This window comes from Apis laboriosa, unplaced genomic scaffold (assembly GCF_014066325.1).
Source record: "Apis laboriosa isolate Shangri-la unplaced genomic scaffold, ASM1406632v1 scaffold104_cov149, whole genome shotgun sequence".
Classification (NCBI taxonomy): domain Eukaryota; kingdom Metazoa; phylum Arthropoda; class Insecta; order Hymenoptera; family Apidae; genus Apis; species Apis laboriosa.
In genome coordinates, this window is record NW_025220694.1 from 2,168,396 (window position 1) to 2,192,308 (window position 23,913).

Sequence of the window (23,913 nt, forward strand, 5' to 3'; positions counted from 1 at the left end):
TATCTTGTATTAATTGAATAATACCATAATGAAAACTATTTATAAGTTAATATTATTTTAGTATATTATATTTTATAATCTCAAAATTGTTTTATATTTTAGAATATGTGAAATGGTTATATAATATTTTTTATTATATTTTGATTTTTATTTTTAAACATATTATGAGTTATGATAAATAAATTTCACATTATCATTGCATTTAATTTCATTATTTAATCATTTAAATAAATTTAATATTCAAATATTTATAAAAAAAATAGAAATTTGAAAAGAAAATTTTTTTCATTACTTCATATACAATCTATTTTACATAATCTATTCAAATCATTGATGAAAATAAATTAATAACATTTTTTAGATTTTTACTTTAATATAAATTTTAATTCAATCATTATATATATAGGCTTATAACATATATGTAATTATATTTATGATATATATATATTTTTTAAATAGAAATGAATTAATGAAATATTACATAATACAATGTATATAATTATTAAAATATGCAATATATATAAATATTTGTAATATAATATAAATTTGTTTTATAATTATATTTGATTAATTTTTTTATTTCACATAACATAATTATTTAGTAAAATTTAAAGACAAAATTTAATTTAATTCAAATATATCTTATTCAAACATAATAGTATAATACATAATGCACTGATTTAATAATATTAATAATATATCATATTACATAGTTTTTCCATTAAAATATTATAAATTAATAATATTATAAGTTATAAATTAACAACATTTATAAGAAATATTATAAAATTTTTACATAATAAAAATGATACATCATTATAAAATATTAATATACATTACATATATTTTAAATACTTATAATATTTTTCAATAATTATAATAATTTTAATGTTAATTCTCTTCAAAAGTCTTTTCTTAGCAACGTTTTTTTATGAAATTACGAAAGTGTTTAACCTCACTTATTTAACATTATTCTTTGTATATTTTTATTTAGCTTATTAAAAATTATAGTTTTATTTAAAAATGTTTTATTTATGTTATTTTTATTAAATGTAAATATTTTAAATATGAATATCAATTTTAAATCTTTAATATTATTTTGAATATTTATTATAATTATATAATATGTATACGTAAATATGAAAAGACTGTATATTTAAATTAATTTTTTTCTAAAAAAATATTAATTACAATCTATCGATACATTCATAGTAATAATAAAATATAAGTTCATTTACTTACATATTTGCAAAAGCAATGTTGCCAAGTTGAATACTATGGCTTATATCTATCTACAGTAAACTATGTTGTGTGCAGAATAATATATCATATTATTCGCAAATGACAATTTGACGGTGTGCATGTGACGTCGATATTTTTTACTGTATCATACAATGTATATCTAACGATTTTACTGTAAAAAAAAGAAATGGATAAAATATATTTTTCAATGATAAAAGTATGTTATAATATACATGTACGTAATTTAAAATATAAGTAACTTTGAAAGATATCAAAGTAAATATGTGAAATGTGATTATAACTAGCCTTCTGTTAACTATTTTTTAGTTTTATTTATTCATTATTTAATGTCTTATCATTATCTAAAAAGTATTTAAAGTGTTAAATTTTTTATTTACTATCTATTATAAGTATTAAAACGATTCATATTAAAAATAATAAATCTCATATTAAATATTTGTATAAATTAAGTTAAAATATATATGAAATATATGTAATAATAGATAAATTATTTATTACATATATTTTAAAATGTTTAAAAGAAAATAATTTTAAAATAATTGTTTAAAATATATAACTTTAATAAAAAATTTTTTTATTCCAGTCAAAATGTCAGAGTTAATGGATAATTCTTTAGAAAAGATTGATATTATTCTTCCTAAGCAAAGCTTGCTATACCAGGAAGAAAATTTGGATTATATTCTTTGTAAACCTAAATTAATTCCATTAAAATCAGTTACATTAGAAAAATTAGAAAAGATGCAAAAAGATGTTGAATTAAAAATTCAAGAACCAATAGAATATAATAGTGTAAATGAAAATGAATAAGTTTTAGAAACTGAAGAATAAACATAATTTCAGTTATGATAAAATAAAATTAAAAATCACCAAAATGGTTCTTGGAGTATTCTTGACAGAAATTGTGGTAGCATTTTGTCTTGCTGCCACTTTATTATATAAATATGGGAATATTTTTCGACATCATATTATTGTTACAATCTCTGTACTCATAGCATGGTACTTTTCATTGTTAATAATATTTATCTTACCTTTAGATGTTTCATCTGTAAGTAGATGTTTATTAATTTCAGTAATATCAAAATAATATACACATTGTTAATTCAAATTAATTAATTCAAAATTTATATTATTTTTATATAGACTGTTTTCAGACAATGTGTTGAACAAAATATTCATAATAGCACAAAATTAATGTCTGATGGTACAACAGCAATTCCATTTCATACTTGTAAAGAACCTTGGCCTAATGTACCAGAACATATATTTCCAAATTTATGGAGAATTGTATATTGGACTTCACAATGTTTAACATGGTTGATATTACCTCTCATGCAGTCTTACATAAAAGCAGGAGATTTCACTGTTCAAGGAAAATTAAAATCTGCTTTGATAGATAATGCTATATATTATGGAAGTTATTTGTTTATATGTGGTATCCTTTTAATATATATAGCATTAAAGCCTGGTTTTGATCTTGATGGGTAACTATAATATATTAAAAAAATAAATATAAGATTATATTTTCATCATATATATACATATATACATCATATGTATACATATATATATATATATATATATATATGTGTGTGTGTGTATGTGTCTATTTTAGTCAAAAATTAAAAGCTATAGCATCATCTGCATCAAATACATGGGGTTTATTTTTATTGGTATTACTTCTTGGATATGCACTTGTGGAAGTTCCTCGTGGATTATGGAATGCTAGCAAACCTGGATACACTTTAAATTATAGCTACTTTAAAGTTGCTAAATTAAGTTTAGATAAATGTGAAGCGGAAGAAACAGTAGATGATATACTTGAGGTAGTTTAAATTTAATTAATTTTATTTAATATTTGATTTTTATAATTATTTTGTTTATTTTATTTTATTTTATTTTTTAGTCTTTACAAGCTGCTACAGTTTCTATTGGACCAGGACATCCTTTTCATTGTAATTTAGAAACAATTTTTCAAAAAATTCCAGCAGAATTAAAAGATAGAATGAATAGAAGACAATTACCAGATGATACACCAACAGATACACCATCAGAAAAAGCTTTAATTCGTCTACATAGACAAGTTCGTTTTTTATTAAATATATTATACATATACATTGAATATGTAAATATGTATATACATAATAAATAATTCATTTCTTCCTTTTAGACTATAAAAGCATTGCAAACTTTACAACGTATAGAAACTCAATGGGGAATTTTGGTTGATAAAATAATTGATTTGGAAGATATAGCAAGAAATCAACTAAATGATGATAGAAGATTTAAACCAACTTTCCCTACACATCGTTCATTTCCATTTTGTATTATTTATAATCCAATTATTGGTAAAATATAATTATATTATATATATAATTATAATTATAATTACATATATATATAATAATTATAATTATTAAGATATAATATTAATGATTACAAAATATATCATTATTTAAATTTTTATAAATATTTTAAAATATTTTATAAATATTTTAAAATTTTTAGAATGGTATTGGAAATGTATCATAAAGAGTTATGTACAAAAAATTGTAGCTATTTGTACTGGATGTCTTTCTATTGCTGTAGTATGGTCAGAAGTAACATTTTTCAATAAATCTCCAGTATTATCACTGTTTGCCCAATTTTTGAATCTAGCTAAGGAAAATTACGATTACTTTACCATTGAGGTAAAAATATATATATGAATTTGATATTATTAAACAAAATTATTGTTTTAAAAAAAATTAAAAATTAATGTAAAATTAAGTATACTTTCTTTAGGTATTATCAATGCTGATAATTGCTTATCTTTGTTATTGTGCTTATTCAACTGTTTTAAAAATTCGTGTATTAAATTTATATTATTTGGCTCCACATCATCAAACAAATGAATATAGTTTAATATTTAGTGGCATGATGTTGTGTCGTCTTACACCACCTATGTGTTTGAATTTCTTGGGTCTTATACATATGGATTCACATATTATTAAAACTCACATTTTGGAAACTCATTACACTCAGGTAAATGACAAATAATTGTTAAATTTTTGTAATAAGTTTAAATTATTTTACAATACATTTATTTAGGTAATGGGACATATGGATGTTATTTCTATTATATCTGATGGATTTAATGTATATTTTCCAATGGCTATTTTAGCATTTTGCTTAGCAACATATTTTAGTCTAGGAAGTAGATTGCTTTCTATGTTAGGTTTCCAACAATTTCTTGATGATGATGAATTTACAACAGATCTTGTTGAAGAAGGTCAAGAATTAATAAAACGAGGTAAAACTCTTTATTTTATTTTATTATTATTATTTTATTTTATTTTAACTAATACAATTAAATATTATTTAATTCATATAATATTTCATATTATTTTGCTTATATTACATTTTTAGAAAGACGCAAACGACAAAGAACGGAAGATTTAATATGTAGAAGACGCGAGCTTCAAGAACGATTTAGCGGTGCTGCCAATTCATCTCGCTACAGAACCTCAAGACAAAGTACTGATACAGGTATTTATATATTATTTGTTCAAAAAGAAAATATATGGAATGTTTATGAACTGCTATACATAATATACAGAATAATTGATAATTGATAATATAATTGAAAAAAAAATGCTTCTATATCAAAAAAATAAGTATAAAAAAATAGAGAATAAAATTTTTTCTGAAGCTTTGTTTTCGAGAAAATCAATTTTAATTATTCGCCAAATATACATACATTTAATCTAATTTAATGTATTTTGCTGTAACTTATTCTTTTAGTTCAGATTTGCTTGTTTATCGTTTGATGTTTATTGTACTATGAATTTTTTAATTATTTTTTTAATTGATATATTGTTTTAATTAATTATAAAATTGATTCTTTCTTTTAATTGATCAAACTTGTAATTTTTTCAGAATAAACAACTGATTTAATATAACTCCTTTAAGATTTAATAGTAGATTGGATAGTAAAATTTGGCTATTGCATTCTGTTTCATAGCACTTAATTTTTATTTATGAAATCATATCAAAACAGTTCGGAAAAAATTTCAAGTTTCAACTAATTAAAAAAAATAATTAATTTCTTATTTAATTAAAACAACAAAATAATTAAAAAACGTTTACAGAAATTTAGAATATGCCTATGACCAATATGCCTTTGACCAATAATTATCATGAGAAAATTACAATGAGATTAAGTTATGAAGTGCATATGTTTTCAGCGAATATTTAAAGTCAATTTTTCTTGAAAACAAAACCTCATACAAAAAAATTTTATTTTATATTTTCAATTTATTTTTTATATAGAATCCCTTTCCAATTGTACTATCAGTTATTATTTTGTATACTATAAAAATTTTAAATCAGTTTATTTAATTAAATTATAGTTCGTCCTTTAAAACGAGATGAATCAGTAGAATCTGCTAGAGCTGGATTATTACATGATTTTGATCCTACGGAATATTATATTGGCATGGCATCTGGAGTTGATAGTTATGGTGCAAATAATAGTTATGATAGAGGTTATCAAGCCGATGATTTTTATGAAGAACATACTGATACAGTAAGAGCATTTATTGCAAATACTAATTGTGTAGCTCCACAAAGAGGATTATTCGATGATATTTAAGTATATAAAACTTAATATATAATATTTAAGTTTTGCTCAGTAATAAATTATACAGCTAAATTATACAGTAATAAATTAGAACAGCTTATATTAAAAAATACTCTAATTCTATACTCTTGATACATAATAAAACTTTCTATGTATTAAATTTGAAATTGTGAATATAATTAAGTTCAACTTTTACTAAGTAACAATCATATAAAATTATGTTACAAACAGTAGTATAGTTAAAGCATGAATTAAATAACATAATTGAAAATTTGTTTTTCGTATTTTTATTACTTAGTGCTAAATATCAAACTGCTGTATATATATTAATTTTTCTTAAATTTTAGTAAATTTTAATTTATTTTATCTAAATTTACATAAACACTATTACAAATTAATAAAATATTAATAAAATATTATAAATAGTATAGTTCCATTAATCTAATGTTGAATTTCATAAAGCATTTGATATATTTTTAACAATACTACAAGTAGCATATTTAAATAACCATAAAATAATGTAAAAGATAAAAATAATATACTTAGATTTCAAGAAACAAATAAACTATAAACAAATAAGCAAATTTTGATCATTTCTTATTGATTTTTATAGTGATATTATAATTTTTGAGTTTGATAATATGATTTAAATTTAATATATTTATTATTGAAAATAAATTAATTAAAAAAGATCATATAAATATTCTTTTAGATTTTAATGACACAAAAAATATAATATAATTTAAGTAATTTTGATAAATCTTTTTTGTATCATTATTTTTTTTTTTTTTTGTATGAATTTTTTAAGTCATTTATATTTTTTATCAGATATTTTTATCAGAATATTTTTTTTTATTTCATTTTATGAATAAAAAAATATATTTAAATATATTTAAATATATCTGAATATCTATAATTTTTAGACATAAAAAATTCTTTCTTTAAAGAAAAATCTAAAGGAGTCAGATTATAATAAAATTGAATCTATGATCTGAATCCATTAATTCAATAACTTAAAAATTTTGAAAGAAATTTACTAATACTGATCTATAATTTCAAAAAATACAAATATATAATTAAAGTTTATGCTATTATTCCATTTGTAATAATTAGAATATTACAATTCATACATCAATAATAGAATACAATTCATGAACATCAGGAAGTTTAGTGTTATCATTGACATTACTTAAAATATTTTAAGTTTTATATATAATAATATATTATTATATGTAATAGTTAGTTTAAATTATTATTTAATTATTATTATTTTATTATATAATAATAATTATTATGTTATATTAATAATAATTATTATTATTATATTATTGTTTAATTATCATTTTAATATTATTTTATAATTTCATTTTATTTTAATTTTTATATTCAAAATCTACAAATCATAATTAGATTCAAATACAATCTTTTATATAAAATAAACTAAAAAAAGATATAGGCTTTTAAAAAATATCAATGATTTTGAAAAAATTTGAATAAAATAATAAAAAAAAAAATTTTCTTTCATGATGTGTTTGTTTTTAAAGTCATTTAAATTGTTATAAAAATTTTTTGCTTCATTAAAAATAAAGGAACAAAAAAATATTTAAATGGTCTTTTTTAATTGAGATATGATTCTATATTTTTTATAATTTCTGTTTATAAGTATATGCACAATAAAATATACATATTTAAAATATAATAAAATCAAATATAATAGAGAAATGATTTTAAATATTCATATTTGTTCTATACATGTGAATAATTCACTACTTATTAAGATTAAATAATTATATTACTACATAATTTATTATATTTAAAAAATATAAATTAAATGTATATTTAAAAAATTATAATATTAAAATATAATGTGTGAGCAAAATTATATTTTACAATTTTATTTATGTTGCATAATAAGGATTATTTTTTTAAGAAATTTTAATAAAATTTTGAGAAATATCACATATAACACATAATTTAATTTAGCATCATTCTACATGATGTCACATAAAATTCTGCTAAAATTTCATGTTGTCTAATTCTTATGGATTTAATTTATGTCATTCTATTGTATAAAATATATCATATAGTAGATTATCATATAGTATCATATAGATATCATATAGTAGATTATTGTATTTATCTCAATAAATGCTATTATTTATATTATAAATAAAATATATCGAATCTTATTTAAAAAAATTAACTTGACTTTAATCTCTCCTGTATCCATAAAAATTACTTTTTCAACTTTTATAAAAATATTTTTTTAATTATTTTAATTAATTTTTTTTATTAATCCCTTGGAAGATATTCTACTATTATTTCCATTAAACGGATCATATAGATTTAGTTCTATATATTTTTAACTATTACAGATTGAAATTAAATTTTAATTATTTTTGTAAATGATTTATAAATAAAATTTATATATAATTATGTTATGATTTATAATTAAATTTATAAATAAAAAATACTATTTTTTCAAATTAATTTAATTATTTATCATTCTAAATATATATATCGTATATTAAATATTATATTGTAATTCATAATATAATTTTATATTCCTATATAGTGCATAAAATATAGGGAAAAAATAACACTTTATATTATGCAAAATGATATATATATATCAATATTTTATTGCAAATATTTCGTACAGATGTGAAAATTATTAAGAAAATGTTATATATCTAAAATATACGTGCAATAAGTACCTGCTAATAAATATGTAATATAATAATCAGAAATAATAGATTTGAATAATCTTTAATTTAAGTGCTTACTCCTATGCATCCTATATTTCTTAAAATTTTTAAGGACATACATAGACATATTTTTGAAAATTGAAAATTTTTTTTATATTAAATATTTTTTTATATTTCATTATAGTTATGGTTTCAATAAAATCGCACATATATAATTTCCTAAAACAACATAAATCTTATATAATTATGTAAAGATCAATAAATTTTTAATTATAATAATAAACCTTAATAACTTATTATTAGAACAATCATGATAGATAATATAATAATTAACGAAAATAATAATACATTGTATTAAATTTATAATATAAAAATACTATGTATGCGGAAAATATATAAATAAAATATTATGTAAGATTGATACACTTAATAAAAAACTTTACACTTCAAAAAATTGAACTAATATTTAAATTGTTTCATAAAAATTCACAAGTTTTTTAAATAAATAAAATTAAATTTAAAATATATTTTCTGTATAAAAAATGAAAGAATAAATTTAATATAATTCTTAATTTCATAATTTTAATTAATATATCATATAATGAATATTCAATTGAACTTGATAGTTATTATGTGAAATAAATATATTTTTCACATATTTCATTATGTAAAATAAACTATATAAAATGTGATTGTTGCTAAAATAAAAAAAGAAAGAGTATAGGCAATTATTATCTTTACTATTTTTATGTGCTCTGATTGTGAAATACGATTTTTTCCGTGCCTATACCTAGAGTTTCCTAATTCTGGCATTAATAATAGAGGTTCTAAAAGTAATAAACTGGATCTATTTGCGCGATGATCGATTACATCATCTTGTTTGAGATTGTGCAATCGTAAAATATCATTACGGTAATTCATCCAGTTTTGCAAATCAGTATCATATCCAACATGTTTTATAGAACTTAAAATATTATTATGGTTCATATGAAACACTTTAGGTATAATGCCATTATTTGATATTCTCGTATAAAAATTACTTGCACAACGATGATATAACTCTGTATTTATTACTCCTCTGGTATTACTATTTATAATAAAAATATTTGGTTTTAATGTTGTTTTCAAATCAAATACATCTCGTGATGCGCCGTAAAAATAAAATATACTAGAGGCATTAGTTTTTAAATAATTATAAACTAATAAACAATGTTGAATATTATCGTATTGCAAAAATAATGTATTGTCACATTTAGTATCTTTTGAAGAATATCTAAAACATAAAGTTTCGTTCTGTTGAAGCAGATATACTTCTTTTGCATATAATGGCTTTTTTGCATATATCAAACGATCAGAATATACTGGACTGCCTTGTAAATTGGCACATTGTTTACAAATTTTATATCGAGGAAGAAAAAGTGTATTTATTAATGTTTTTGCTGTCGTAGGACTATATTTTTCATAATAACTTATAATATCACATTCAAGAGCATTGACTTCTTCATAAACGTGATCTATTTTTGATGAGTATTTTGTCATTGCATTATTTTCCCCTGTATTTGGTGTCATTAATATTGTACAAGTGTGATTATTTATATCATCTTTAAGTTTAGTTAAAGATTTACTTTCATATTTTAAAGGTTCATTTCCATATATGAATTGTTCTGATTTATGACATTTATTTTCCGTTACCATTGATAATTCGGTAGTATTTGGTATACTTTCAATTATTTCTAAATTGTTAATAACTGTAGGCGATATATAATCATGTTTAACATCTATTTGATTTTCGTTTTCTTTAAGTCCTTGAATTAAAAAAACATCATCACTTGTAGGTGTCATGTCAGCCTTTATAAATTTGCACGGTGGCATGTTAGTTTTATCTACGTGCGAAATATCAAATGCGTGTGTTTCCGTGCTCGGTGTTTCTATAGCTGTGTTAAATATATGCCATTTGTTATCGTGACATTTGTTTCTAATACTACGTTCTTTTTCTAATCGTAAATGTTCTAAGTGTAATTGGCGGTGGTGAACACACGCAAAATTATATCAATTCGTTCTTTCATTCTCCTCAGAACGCAATTCCCGTTTGATTTTATGTAAATCATAAAGAACCTAAAAATATAATATATCAATTATTAATAGAATTATATAATAAAATATATTTTACTATATATTATCATCATGTATACAAACTTCTAGGATAGAAGCAGCGCTCCAAGCTTGCGATCTACAACTATCTTTGCAATATTCCCCATTTTTGTTAGTAAGTTCTGGAAGACCTCTCCAATGATTTGTAGATGCTTCTATAAAATGTCGAGAAATAATAATTTCAGTTGATTCAATTGTACGGCATAATTCTTCTTTTCCACCAATTAATGGAGCAAAATACAATCGAGCTCGAAGAAAATAACCCATAGGCCAAATCCATTCCTAATAGATGTTATGAAATTATATTATTTTTATTTTAGAGTTTTTTATATTAATGTAATATTAAAAAGCACATACAGGTCCTTGATGATAATTCCAACCATGAGCTAATTTAGTATCTCCACTATCATTAGAATTATCATAATATCCATTATATGCCCAATCTGCAGGATCTAATGTTTTCATTCCAAGTGGTCCTAATAAAATTTCTTCTACTTTTTTTAATGCTATCCATGCATGTTCTGGATTAAATAACTCTGGAGCCTTTCAAAATATAATATAATATAAAAATAAAATATAATATATATATATATATATATTAGAAATAAATATCAAATGCGTGTGTTTCCGTATACATATATATATACACATACATAAATATATAAATATATAAGAAATTATATATATATATATATATATATGATTTAAAAATATTAATAAATATAAAAATTAAATACTTACAACAACCATTGCAACTGGAAAGTTAGGTCGTAGTTGATAATCAGCCCATGCTTGTGTTGCTCCATGACTATCTTTAAAAATTCCACGCCGATGAATAAGTTCTAAATTTAATTCTCCTTCTCTTGCTATTTCATTAATATAAAAATATTTTTCAAAATTTAATGAAATTTTATCCGCCCATTGTTTATAACTCCATGTTACAACAGAACCTACAATAAATATTAAATATATTTAAAAAAAAAAATGAAAATAAAATGAATAAATATAAAAAAATTTATTTCTTACCATCACGATTTTTTCTTTGCACACTACCATAAGGGAAAAGATTTTGTTTATATAATTCAGCTAAAAAACTAAGAATACTTTTACTAAGACCCACTATTTCTACAGCTGAACCATCCCTTGGAGTAGCTGGTTTTCCTTTGTTACCAGCTTTTTCAGAAGATCCCATTTTATCCATCCATGTACCACAATTTGCATCATTTCCACCAAATATAAATCCTGTTTCTGGATGTACTCCAATTTGATTATTAAAACCACGATCTGTCATATGTTCATCAATCTGTTTTCCAGCATTTCTTTCTCTAAAACAAAGTCCTTGAAAATGTACTAGAAGAGCTTCTTGAATAACATCATGTAATGATTGATCCTGAAAATTTGTTATGATAAATTTATAATATATAATATTAATACATATAATTTATTTATAATGAATATTTTGTACATACTACTTGTCCCGCGGATAATGGAGGAGAATCATCAGTTGGAAACAGTCTTGAAACTTTATCTGTTAAAATTTTTAAACCATTTGGCACTTCTTGTATGTAACATTGAATTGTATACAACCACCACCATAAGGCATCTCGACAGTTATATCTAAAAAAAAATATAAAAAAATTATTTGAAAAATGCAAAAATAATTATGAATTAAAATACATAAAAATCTATTCTTCACCTAGCATTCTTTCCTTTATCAAGTAAATTTGGTATAAGACCATGTCGTAAAGTTCCAGCATAACCAAGAATAATAAATCGTGCTTCTGTATGTCTGCCAGTCAATATTAATAGTCCTCTTAAAGCAATGAATGTATCTCTTCCCCAATTTCTCATATATCCTGTTGTGAAATGCGGTAAACCAGCAGATAATGTCATACATATTTGTTCACTTTCGTCATTATATTGTTTAATCTTTGGTTTAGGAGAATCTATATTTGGTGACAAATCTGGTAATGGAGCTGATTTTATTACTCCTCCCATTTGTATTGAAACCAAAGATAAGATCTTGACAAAAGTAGAACCATCTTTCACAAAGCTAATAATTATAAATGAATTAGTTCATTTATAATTAATAATGAATAATAATTATAAATGAATAAAACATATAAAAAACAAATGAATATTTAATATAAAGTACCTTGACATTAGATTATAGCATTGTTCGAGAAGTATCATATAAACGTTTACAACTATAACATCAAAATAACTAGGAACTAAATAACGAGGTATTAATTTAAATGGTTCAGTAGCTTCTTCAAGCCATTCTCCAAGTGCTTTTGTTCCATCATCTTCTTTTAACCGTTGCCAAGTATAATCTATATATTTGTGTAAAATTATGTTTTATTAATCATATGTTATTTGAAAATAAAAGAATGATTTTAATATTTTTTTTACCACTTACCTATTAACCAATTACCTTGTCTGAGATTAATACACATTGGATGACCTAAATCATTATTAGGACGAATATCCGCTAATAAGGAAATAATACCTAGAAAAAAAAATTTATAAATATATATATATATAATAATTTATATTATTAATTTACCTTGCAATCCTGCATAAACAAGTGGACCATAACCTGGAATATTATATACATCAAATCTGTTTGAAGTTTCGTCGCGTTCTTCCTGATCACATCGATATAAAGCCTTATTTAAATCTATCAAATCCATACGTGAAGCAATAACGCGTATGTCCGAACTTTTTTGTGATGTGATTATTGAAATAGTATTATGGAGTTTTGCAAGAGCTGGTTTTATATTAGCATGAAGAGATACACTAAAATATATTAATATCCATATATGATATATAAAATTTAGGAATAAATATTATAAAAAAGAAATGTATAATTAAATATTACCGAATAGCAATAACAGAACCTGGTTGAAAATTTACAAAATTAAGTTGAGTTATTTTAGGATCACCTGAATCAACTTTTTCCAAAATTTCTGAATCACAAATTTGTATATGTTCTTTAAGATTTACAATATATTCTGAGAGACCATTTATATAATTTTCATCTCGTACATATTTTTCAGAATAATGGAAAGGTGAGATATCATTTCTAAAATGTAAATATTTCTATAAAATATAAATATGTAAAATAAATGTATAAATAATATTGCTGATTTAATTTCTTACTTTGCTTCTATATGACATAAGGATGCCTCCAAAATAATTTCTTCCATTACACCTTCCACTCGTAATGGTTTCACATGTCTTCTCAAATCATTAGCATTAGGATCAGGATGTTTAAAAGCAGTAAAAGCAATTAAAATTACACTATCATGAGTTGTTGGAGAGTGTCTTGTTACAGCTACTATGTCATTATCCATTTGATCAACAAATACCTGTAATTTAATAATTAATACTTGAGAAATATTAAACTAATACTTTTTATATACATTATGAATTATAATAATATACTTGAGAAAACTTCTGTTGTCCAAGAATATAATGCAAATCATTTAATGCTTTCTTTGCAGCAATTATACCAGTTTTAAAACCTACAAATTTGATACCATCTATTAAACATTCATCATCTGTCCAAAATGAATATTGTCTTGTTTCATCTACAACATGTATCTGTAAGAATTGATAAAAATTAATAAATATTTCTTTTTTTAATATTATTAATAATTTTCTTTATATTATTATAATTTTATAAAATTATAAAAATAATTATATAAATATAATCATATAAAATTAAATTACATGATGAGGAACTAATTCATCATATCCACGATTACTACCACTAGCACATGCTGCCATTGATACAAGAGCAGCACTTGGAAGTAAATCAAACACGCTACGTTTTTCCACAGTGCTAGGATTATCATGAGTTAAATCTAAAAAAAGGGCATGTGCTATGCTTGGTACTAAAGGCCGTTTACGTGATTGCAAAAATGCACCGACTGGTTCACCTCCATATCGATATACCAATCGACCTTCTTCATGGCTATCCCATGCAGACATAGCTTCTATTTTAAAAAAAAATAGTATTTAATAATATTTTTTATTTTAATAATAATTATATTATATATTAATATTTTAGAATTAATTATATATTAATAATATATTTTATAACTTAAAATAAATATACATATCTTGAATTAAAAAAATAATAACGAAATTCAACAAATTCAACAAATAATTATAATTCTATAACTTAAAATAAAAATATATACCTCGAATTAAAGAAGTGATACCAAGACGATTAACAAATATATTGTCTTTTTGATCTGAATTTGTAAATAATTCTGCAACAACGTACAAATCTGGACGGATTCGACGAGCAACATCAAGCATATACTGTACATTAAATATAAAATATTCAAAATTTATTAATAAAAACATAAATTTATATAGCATTTTAAAAAGTTAAATATACCTCTGCAACTGGAATAGGAGTTGAATGACAATTGTCTAATCGAATACCATCAAAAATTTTAGCTGTTTGTTCAACATATGTACTAATATGCTGCCATAGAAAAGGACAATCTTCCGGTTTATCTCCATATCTACAACAAATTCAATATATTAATGATTTAAATTATTTTATAATTTTTTACTAATATTTCAAAAACAATTGCAGTACCTCAATTTTACACTATCACCCCAAGCAATAAGTTCTCTTCTTATATAAACATTAGAATCAGAATCTGCAAAATTTTTTAAAGGATCACCATTCATTACCCATCCATTATGAGCCATAAGATAACATCCTGCATCTGAGTACATTGTTGCTTCTCTTTCAGTTAATGTTTTAGGTGCTCCATAATCAGTAAAATATCTGAAAATTATGTTCATGTTCATAGTGATAGTGTAATAATACATTTTCTAACTTAATTTATACAGAAATAATAATAAAATTACAAATGTTTATATATTATATAGTTATAGATATAATAGTATACCTAGGAACTAGTGGATTTCTTTCACTTATTTCTTTAAGTTTAGGTCCATCAACTTGCACTCTAAAATATCTTATACCAGCAATTGTATTTTCAACTGCAGCATTTAAGTGATTTTGTATTTCATTAATGATTATATTATTAAGTTCCTGCAATTTTTTTCTTAAATCTTCAGCACAACGTTTCAAACGAGTCTCTTCATCAAAACAATCAGTTCTGAAAAACATAAAGAAAAAGATTAAATAAATCAAAATTTTATAAAATTAATATTTTTTTTAGAATATTAATTATTAACCTATATATGTTATATTTTTGTAAAGCAATTTGCATATTTATAGTTGCTTTTAATCTACGAAATTTTGAATCTTGTATTATTTTAATATCTTCTGATGTTTCTGATTTAATGGTGTCTTGAGGCATTTGATTTCGTGCTAAATTCAAAAACTCAGCAATAGTTTCATTAATATCTATTATATATAATTCATGTATTTTTATGAGCGGCAAAAAATATGTATGAAGTGCATGACGAATTGACTGGAAATGATAAAAATTAATATGCATATATAATGCATCATAATTATTATTAAATATTAATTTTAATCCATTTATCTTACATTTAAATGTTCTTCAGTTTCAACTACCAAAGGGATACCTTTAAATTCCCATTCTCCAGCAGCCACTTGCACTGTTAATTCAAATAATGCAGCATCCAAAATATATGCAGGACGTAAATGAGGACTATTCAAACAATTATATGTACATTCTGGATGAGATACCAAAAAAGGACTTTCGTTTGCTGTATGATTCAAAACAATATCACAGATGCTTAACATCTAAAATAATAATAATAAATTTACAAAAAAATTTACAAAAATATTTATAAATATTTTAAATTATAAAATTATAATATATAATTTAATATATAATATTTTAAATTATAAAATTATAAATTATAATATTTTAAATTATAAAATTATATATTTACATTCCATTCATTGCGCATTTTATTAATTAGTTTTTCAATATCATCATATGTAATTGATTTATTATCATCATTAAAAGAAGGATTTAATTTTAATTGGTCACTAAGACTATAAGAAGATTTAGAATATCCCAATTCCTAAAATATAAATTATAAATAAAATATATTCTTAAAATATATTCCTAAAATATAAATTGAATATAATAATTAAAAATATTATGTAATAAATGAAGTATACCTGAATTGGTGTAAAATGAATCATGTTATATCCAGAATTTTTAGCGACTAGTAATTTATCTTCCCAGGTAGAAAATGATCCTAAACATTTTGCAAGAACAGTTTGACATTGAATACAATCTAATGGTAAATCATTTCCATATTCCCCTATTTTAAGTTCTGGATCTACAAGGAGATATCCAGAAGCAATAGGCTTCATACCTTCAGAACTAAGAATTTAATATTAATTTAAGATTATGAACAGATGAAATTTTTTTATATTTAATACTTACTTAGGATCTATAAGATAATAATGAAATGAACCAGCTAGAGATAAACATATATTAGCTGTTTCATTAATCCATTCTAAGAGATAATATGTATGTCTTTCAAATTTTTTATTTTCTCCTAAAGGATAATTTATAAAAAGATCAACAGTTCTCCCAAGAAGAGAAGCGCCTAAACGAAATTCTACTCTCCATCCTGTTAAAAATTATTTTAATTCTTAAAAAATTATTTAAATTTAGTTTTATTAATATTGTAAATAATATAAAATTTACATACCTTTCTTTAATCTATATAATATACCATCAAGATGTTCTCCATTATTTAGAGTTAAGACTCTTATTTGTTCAGATTCGTAATTTTCAGTTGATGACATGTGTTCTGACATATTTTTAACCACTGCCTAAAGACACAAACACTTATTTTTTAAAACAATATTATTAAATCTTCAAAATTATTTTTTTTCAATTGTTTCCAATATTCACAATTGCTACTTCTAATTAATAATTAATTTATATAATTATAATTATACTTTTTTTAATTATAAACATTTTTGATTTTAAATTAAAAAATTAAATAAGATACATATATAGATATAAAAATAATTATTCAAAAAAAAAATATAATAGATCAATAATAAATTAATGAAAAATTTACAAATTATATATCTATAACATTTTTTAGAATAAAAATCTTTTCTCAAGATAGTAGTACTTACACATCAAATATGGTAAATGGATAAACACTTAGCTCACGAGTCCCTTAATATAAGTTATCAGCACAAAGCAGTTAGCAAGCGTGCAAAAAGCATAATATTATATTACAAAGTTATGCTGTATGAACATGCATAAAGCCTAGAGATATTTTCATTCTATATGCTTAGATTACCTCTTTGTAACAATATAAATATAGGATAGACTTCATACTACATAACATCAATTATATTATGTATATATTTATACTATTTTTTTATCTATCTACTACTACTATTATAAATTTTTATAAATTTAATAGAAGTGTTATTATTAACTATTTTTAATAATTCAATACTATTTTAATATTGAAATATTAGCTTGAATATAATCATTTGATATGTAATAAAATACCTCCTTTGATTAGAATGTATAGTTATATTATAACTGTTTATATAATTATATTATCTAAATGTTATATAAAGACATTAAAATGATATATTATTAACTCTAATTACATTTATTAATAATATAATAATATAAATACAAAAGGTTATTACATTATGATCATTACATCTAAACTTACATAATAATAAAGGCACTTTAAATAATGACATTTGTAAAGGCATTGGAAAATAGTCCTAAGTTTCCTTATCAATCTCCTTGTTGCATCGGAAAAGAAATAGCCTATTGTAAGTATGGAACCCATTCTCAAAATAAATCATATAGTTGAAATTATTATTAAAGGCAATGATTTTTTTCAATTAGCATTATGTTATTATAGCTATATGTTGCTTTTATTTAAGCAAATACTACTTTATGTTGTATTACCTACAAATAAATAAGGAAAAGATTAAATACAAAAAAATACTATTATTTTTAATATAATCAATTTTTTAAAAAGAAACAAGAATAATCTTCTTATTATCATGCTTATTATTTTATATATTATATTAAAATAAAATAAAATAAATACTTAAAAAATTATTTTATTTTTTATATTATATATCATATATAATATATTTTTGAATTAATTTGATTAAATAAAATAATTTTTTAATATAAATAAAATAATTTTTTAATATATATAAAATTTAACTTATATATATAAATATTATAATAATAGCATCTAAATAATTAAAAAATAAAGTACCTTATATGTAAAATAATATTTTAAAATATTTAAAAGTATTTATTATTGTTATTGCTTACATTTTTTAAAAATATTAAACAATATTTTTATAAAAAAGATATAAAGTTGTCAAAGTTACAATAGACATAACAATATAAAAATAATATAATTTTTATATAAAATTATAAAAATTATATACAAATACACAATTACAAATAATTATTAAAATTTAAATGTTTACATGTATATATAAATATAGTATATAACGGGTTAATAAAGATGAATAAAATCACAATTAATATTTCATATAATTAGAACATGCAGTATAAAAATTTATAACATTTTAGAAAACATTATTATTTTTTTTTGAAAATACTAGTTTTCTCAGTTTTCATACCTGACTATTCTGCAAACGCGTATTTTTCAAGAAATATATATTAAATTCTTATTCAAAAATAATGAAATAATAAATTAGTAAAATATAAAATATAAAACAAATTGCAATGTATTTTTTAATAAAAATAATTTAATACAATTCACTATATAATATATTAATAAAAATTGAGAATAATATCTTTTGTTTAAATATGACCTCTATTTTACAAAGACAAACTTTGAAGGTCGTAAAAACAAGAGTATGATTCAAGTCAAAGCGACAAAATCAGGCGACAGGTTGTAGAAATTCAAACATGTTGATTGGATAATAATCCATAATTTTCTTATTGAAAAGTTAATTTATAATTTTATTATATCTATATTTGCCTACATAATTATATATATAAATATTTGATATATAATAAAACTTTATTTAAATAATTAGCTTTATATGTAATTAAATTTTTAGGCTAATATTTATACAGTTACATATTATTGTAATCGCTACATGAAAATTTGCTAACAAATAGTGACGACAACAAACTATTCTATATATTTTATATGTATATATCTCATATATTTCTAACAATCTTATATTTGCTCACAAGATTATTTTCCCGCGCAAAAATGACCAATAAATCGAAAACAAAGAATATTTTGAGAGAAGATTTTTTAAATCTTTATGATATTTTTGATTGAAGCCATTTTCAAAAAATCTGTAGCCTAAAGAAACAATCAATATCAATAATAACATTTTTATGATTTTTATTAAAAAATTAATTATGTTAATATAATATTATATACATATATTAAATATCACTTGATTAGTTTCAAATATTAATATTTTTGAATATTTTTAAATATTCTTTTATATATTTTTATATATTTTTCTCTATATAAATTCTAAAATGTTATTTATTATTCATTATTTATTTATTAATCATTATTTCTATCAATATTTCTGTAATATAAAATTAAGTGTATCAAATATAAATAATCAAGCATAATCATAATAATAAACAATAAACTTTTTATAATAAAATTTGATTGCATTTTGGATATATATATATATATTTAATTGGATATATTTCATATTTAAATATTTTTATATTAACTTTTAATCATAAATTTCATTTCAAAACACTTTTGTATTCTTTAGACAATATAATTTAAAAAAAATAATTAAATTTCTGAATGGACATGTAATATTTTTCATATAATAAAATTAATGTTATAATATATCAGTATTTATCTGATGAAAAATTATTATATTATATATATATATAATATATAATATAATATATAATATATATTATATTATCACATATCATATTATAAATATATTATCAAATGAACAATTCGTAAATTACTATTGATACTATCTTCTAATATTTTATTGTTTTACAATCATATTTAATTTTAAATTAGATTTAATTTTAAATTAAAATTTTTTAATTTAAAATTTTAAAATTTTAATTTCAAATTTTAATTCGTATTCATTTTATGACGACTTAACACATGATTTAATTTGAATTGAGTTTAAATAATGATTTAAATTTTTTATCTAAAAGATGATTTGAATATCATGCTTCTTATTATTTCTTTTTATTGAATTAGATAAAAATCAAACACGATTTCACAGCTTGCAAAAATCTTTATAAAATGAAAAATTTTAAATTTCGATAATTAACATTGTTGTTTTTACTTTATACGTTAAAATCCATAAAAACATTTTAAAAAAATTAAAAATTTTATTACTTCAAACTAAACTAAGTAAGCAATTAATATGTAATAAAATAATTTTAATTTTTTAGATTATAAGAAAACTGCATTTAAAATTGTGAATTTAACTTTACATCTCTTATATTTTGACTATGTGATTTTGTTTACATCCGATAATTCAACATTCAACTATAAACGATATATAATTATATAGTTTTAGATTTATATAAATAATCGTGTGTATAGTATACACGTGTTGGAGCCAATTTAAATAATAAAGTTTAAGTAAAGTTAATTCAATATAATATATATTTTTTTACAATTTTAAACAAATTTTTAACATGAAATAATTATTAAAATTAATTATAAACTTTGATATAAACTCTATTTTTTCTTTTTTATAGGTTATATTGTTATATTAAGAAATCTTAAATATCAAATTTTATTATTAAGAAATCTTATATATCAAATTTTTAATTTTGTTCCGCTAATTAATTTATTTTTTAATTTAATTTATTATTTATTATTAATTATTATAAATTTTAAAATTTTATTGTTTAAAATTGCAAAAAATTTTTATCATTAATAAAAATAAATTAAAAGTCATTTGTTAATTTCTTAATTTTATATTTTTCACTTTTAGAAATTTACAAAATGACAACACGAAAATTGAAAATTAATAGCAAACCAAAATTACAAAAAAATAAAAGAAAAATTAATAATGATAATATAAATAGCAATATAAAAAAGATTAAAAGTAATGAATTTGAAATTCAAAAAACAGAAGAAAAATACAAAAAAACTTTGACAAAAAATGACAAAGAAAACCATAATAGAAATATAAATGATAAATTTGATATAATAAATAAAAACTCTATAGAAAAACCTAATTGGATGGAATTTAAGAAACAAAAAAAAGAACTTAAAGAAAAATATAAAGCAAAACGTCTCAATGATATTTATAATATAACAATTACAGCAAAGCAATTTAGTGAAAAGTTTCGTAGATCTGATTGTTCAAAATTAGAACGTAAAAAGTTAATTTTAAAAACACATAATATATTAAAAAATAATTATAATAGAATAATACTTACACATGATATGTCTCGAATTATTCAGTGGATACTTAAATATTGCGATACAAAGATTCGACAAGCTATTTTTCAAGAATTAAAACCATCAATTTCGTCTATGATTAAATCAAAATATGCAAAAAATTGTATTAAAACAATGTTAAAATATGGATCTCAGCAGATTAGACATGAAATTATTTCTGTTTTTTATGGTAATGTAATAAGATTCATGTGTCATTCTGTATCTGCATCATTATTAGAACTCATTTATTCAACATGGGCAACAGAAATAGAAAAAATATATTTTAAACAGGAATTTTATGGTGATATGTATAAACAAGCTAAAGATAAAGAAATTAAAACAGTATCTGATACATATAAAATTGCAGGAGATATGAAAACAGCAACATTATCTGCAGTAAAAGGAAATTTAATGAAAATATTAAATAAGAAATTTTTAAATTCCACTTTATTGCATTGTGTTCTTTTAGAATTCTTAAATGATTGTTCTATTGAAGATAGAACAGAAGTGATAACTATGTTAAAAAATTCAATAGTGGAATTATCTCAAACAAAATTTGGTTCAAAAGTTGCTGCAATATGTATATGGCATGGTACAAATAAAGATAGAAAAATTATTATGAAAGCTTTAAAAGGGAATATAAAAACTATTTCGATGTCTGAACATGGATATTTAATACTATTAGCATTATTTGATTCAGTAGATGATACTGTTTTAATCAAAAAAATTATATTCTCAGAAATACAAAATGATTTGATAGATATAGCATTAAATGATTACGGAAAGCATGTAATTTTATATTTAATAGCTAGAAGAAATTCCCATTATTTTGCTCCCAGTATAGTAAAATATTTGGAGCAAGGAGATAACAATACAATAAGTAAAAAACCAGCTAATATAAGAGAAAAAGAACTTTTATATTCAATTTCTGATTCACTTCTAGAATCTGTAATTACAAATACCTCAATTTGGATGTCTAATAGTTCTATTGCAATGGTAACATTAGCAATATTGAAAATAGGTATTGGAGAAAAATTAAAAAAAGCCTTTGAAGCTGTTGCTATATTTATTTCAGACTCAAAATCAAAAATCAAAGAAGGAGATGAAGAATATAAACCAATTGAACATACAGGTTTACATATGATGCTAAAAAAACTTATACAAAATGATAAAGAATTACAAAAAAAAAATGAATGTACATTTGGAGAAATATTAATTAATTATTTAAAAACAAATATTGTAGAAAAATGGATAGAATGCAATAGAGGATGTTTTTTATTAATATTATTACTAGAAAATGAAACAATATCTGTTGTAAATATTCTACTTTTTAAATTAAAACCAATGATAAATATTTTGAAATCAAAACAAAATCCAGGTGCTAAAATTTTATTAGAAAAATTAAAATAAATTAAAATGTTAAATCTTTTTTTAAATAGAAATTATAAGGATTTTTTTTTGTTAAAAAAACTACTATTTACTACTATTACTATTTTATTATTTATATATGTAATATATGTAGCGAAAGAAAAAGATATTCATATATTTTTAAAACGAAATAACTTTTTTAAAATTGGAGTAAATGACTTGAATTTTTTTTAAATATTCGAATAATTAATTTACTTATGTAATATGTAAAAAAATATTCATATTTTTTAAAAAATTGATATTGATTTTGAAGAAAAAAAAATCATGATTTGAATCTATAATAAAAATTTAAAAAATGTTTTTTATAGATCT

The 23,913-nt window shown here is 20.8% G+C and overlaps 4 protein-coding genes across 4 annotated transcripts; 2 read left to right on the forward strand and 2 right to left on the reverse strand.

The window, feature by feature from the left end:
* The first annotated feature begins 2,003 nt into the window (after positions 1-2,003).
* LOC122720737 (LMBR1 domain-containing protein 2 homolog) lies at positions 2,004-6,330 on the forward strand. Its single transcript, XM_043947692.1, has 10 exons — positions 2,004-2,308; positions 2,404-2,744; positions 2,876-3,086; positions 3,167-3,343; positions 3,431-3,608; positions 3,769-3,950; positions 4,045-4,284; positions 4,351-4,552; positions 4,669-4,788; positions 5,652-6,330. Exons 1-10 carry the CDS (start codon positions 2,135-2,137, stop codon positions 5,891-5,893), a joined length of 2,067 nt encoding a protein of 688 aa, XP_043803627.1. The 5' UTR covers positions 2,004-2,134; the 3' UTR covers positions 5,894-6,330.
* A 2,892-nt stretch (positions 6,331-9,222) lies between these two features.
* LOC122710914 lies at positions 9,223-10,467 on the reverse strand. The gene has a single exon (XM_043929203.1). It carries the CDS (start codon positions 10,459-10,461, stop codon positions 9,253-9,255), a length of 1,209 nt encoding a protein of 402 aa, XP_043785138.1. The 5' UTR covers positions 10,462-10,467; the 3' UTR covers positions 9,223-9,252.
* A 117-nt stretch (positions 10,468-10,584) lies between these two features.
* On the reverse strand, positions 10,585-19,637 carry LOC122710861 (glycogen debranching enzyme). The gene is made up of 26 exons (XM_043929077.1): positions 19,379-19,637; positions 18,436-18,680; positions 17,437-17,560; positions 17,166-17,355; positions 16,895-17,102; positions 16,660-16,794; positions 16,289-16,507; positions 15,970-16,208; positions 15,678-15,890; positions 15,359-15,553; positions 15,152-15,281; positions 14,949-15,072; positions 14,476-14,741; positions 14,188-14,346; positions 13,903-14,111; positions 13,622-13,825; positions 13,307-13,539; positions 13,160-13,249; positions 12,896-13,073; positions 12,437-12,793; positions 12,210-12,357; positions 11,767-12,130; positions 11,482-11,690; positions 11,098-11,283; positions 10,786-11,022; positions 10,585-10,704 (listed from the first exon to the last, which is right to left on the reverse strand). Exons 2-26 carry the CDS (start codon positions 18,556-18,558, stop codon positions 10,639-10,641), a joined length of 4,806 nt encoding a protein of 1,601 aa, XP_043785012.1. The 5' UTR covers positions 18,559-18,680; positions 19,379-19,637; the 3' UTR covers positions 10,585-10,638.
* A 2,095-nt stretch (positions 19,638-21,732) lies between these two features.
* On the forward strand, positions 21,733-23,583 carry LOC122712111 (pumilio homolog 3). Its single transcript, XM_043931520.1, has one exon. The coding sequence runs from the start codon at positions 21,733-21,735 to the stop codon at positions 23,581-23,583; it is 1,851 nt and encodes a 616-aa protein (XP_043787455.1).
* Positions 23,584-23,913: the final 330 nt, after the last annotated feature.

Bases quoted from the DNA above. Each gene is read 5' to 3' on its own strand.
- LOC122710914 (XM_043929203.1), bottom strand. From the start codon at position 10,461: ATGCCACCGTGCAAATTTATAAAGGCTGACATGACACCTACAAGTGAT.
- LOC122712111 (XM_043931520.1), top strand. From the start codon at position 21,733: ATGACAACACGAAAATTGAAAATTAATAGCAAACCAAAATTACAAAAA.
- LOC122710861 (XM_043929077.1), bottom strand. From the start codon at position 18,558: ATGGGTTCCATACTTACAATAGGCTATTTCTTTTCCGATGCAACAAGG. The intron at 15,282-15,358 runs GTACTGCAATTG...AATTTGTTGTAG, and splicing joins GGTGATAGTGTAAAATTGAG to ATATGGAGATAAACCGGAAG. The intron at 15,073-15,151 runs GTATATTTAACT...TTTAATGTACAG, and splicing joins CTCCTATTCCAGTTGCAGAG to TATATGCTTGATGTTGCTCG.
- LOC122720737 (XM_043947692.1), top strand. From the start codon at position 2,135: ATGGTTCTTGGAGTATTCTTGACAGAAATTGTGGTAGCATTTTGTCTT. The intron at 3,344-3,430 runs GTTCGTTTTTTA...TCTTCCTTTTAG, and splicing joins TAATTCGTCTACATAGACAA to ACTATAAAAGCATTGCAAAC. The intron at 4,553-4,668 runs GTAAAACTCTTT...TTACATTTTTAG, and splicing joins TCAAGAATTAATAAAACGAG to AAAGACGCAAACGACAAAGA.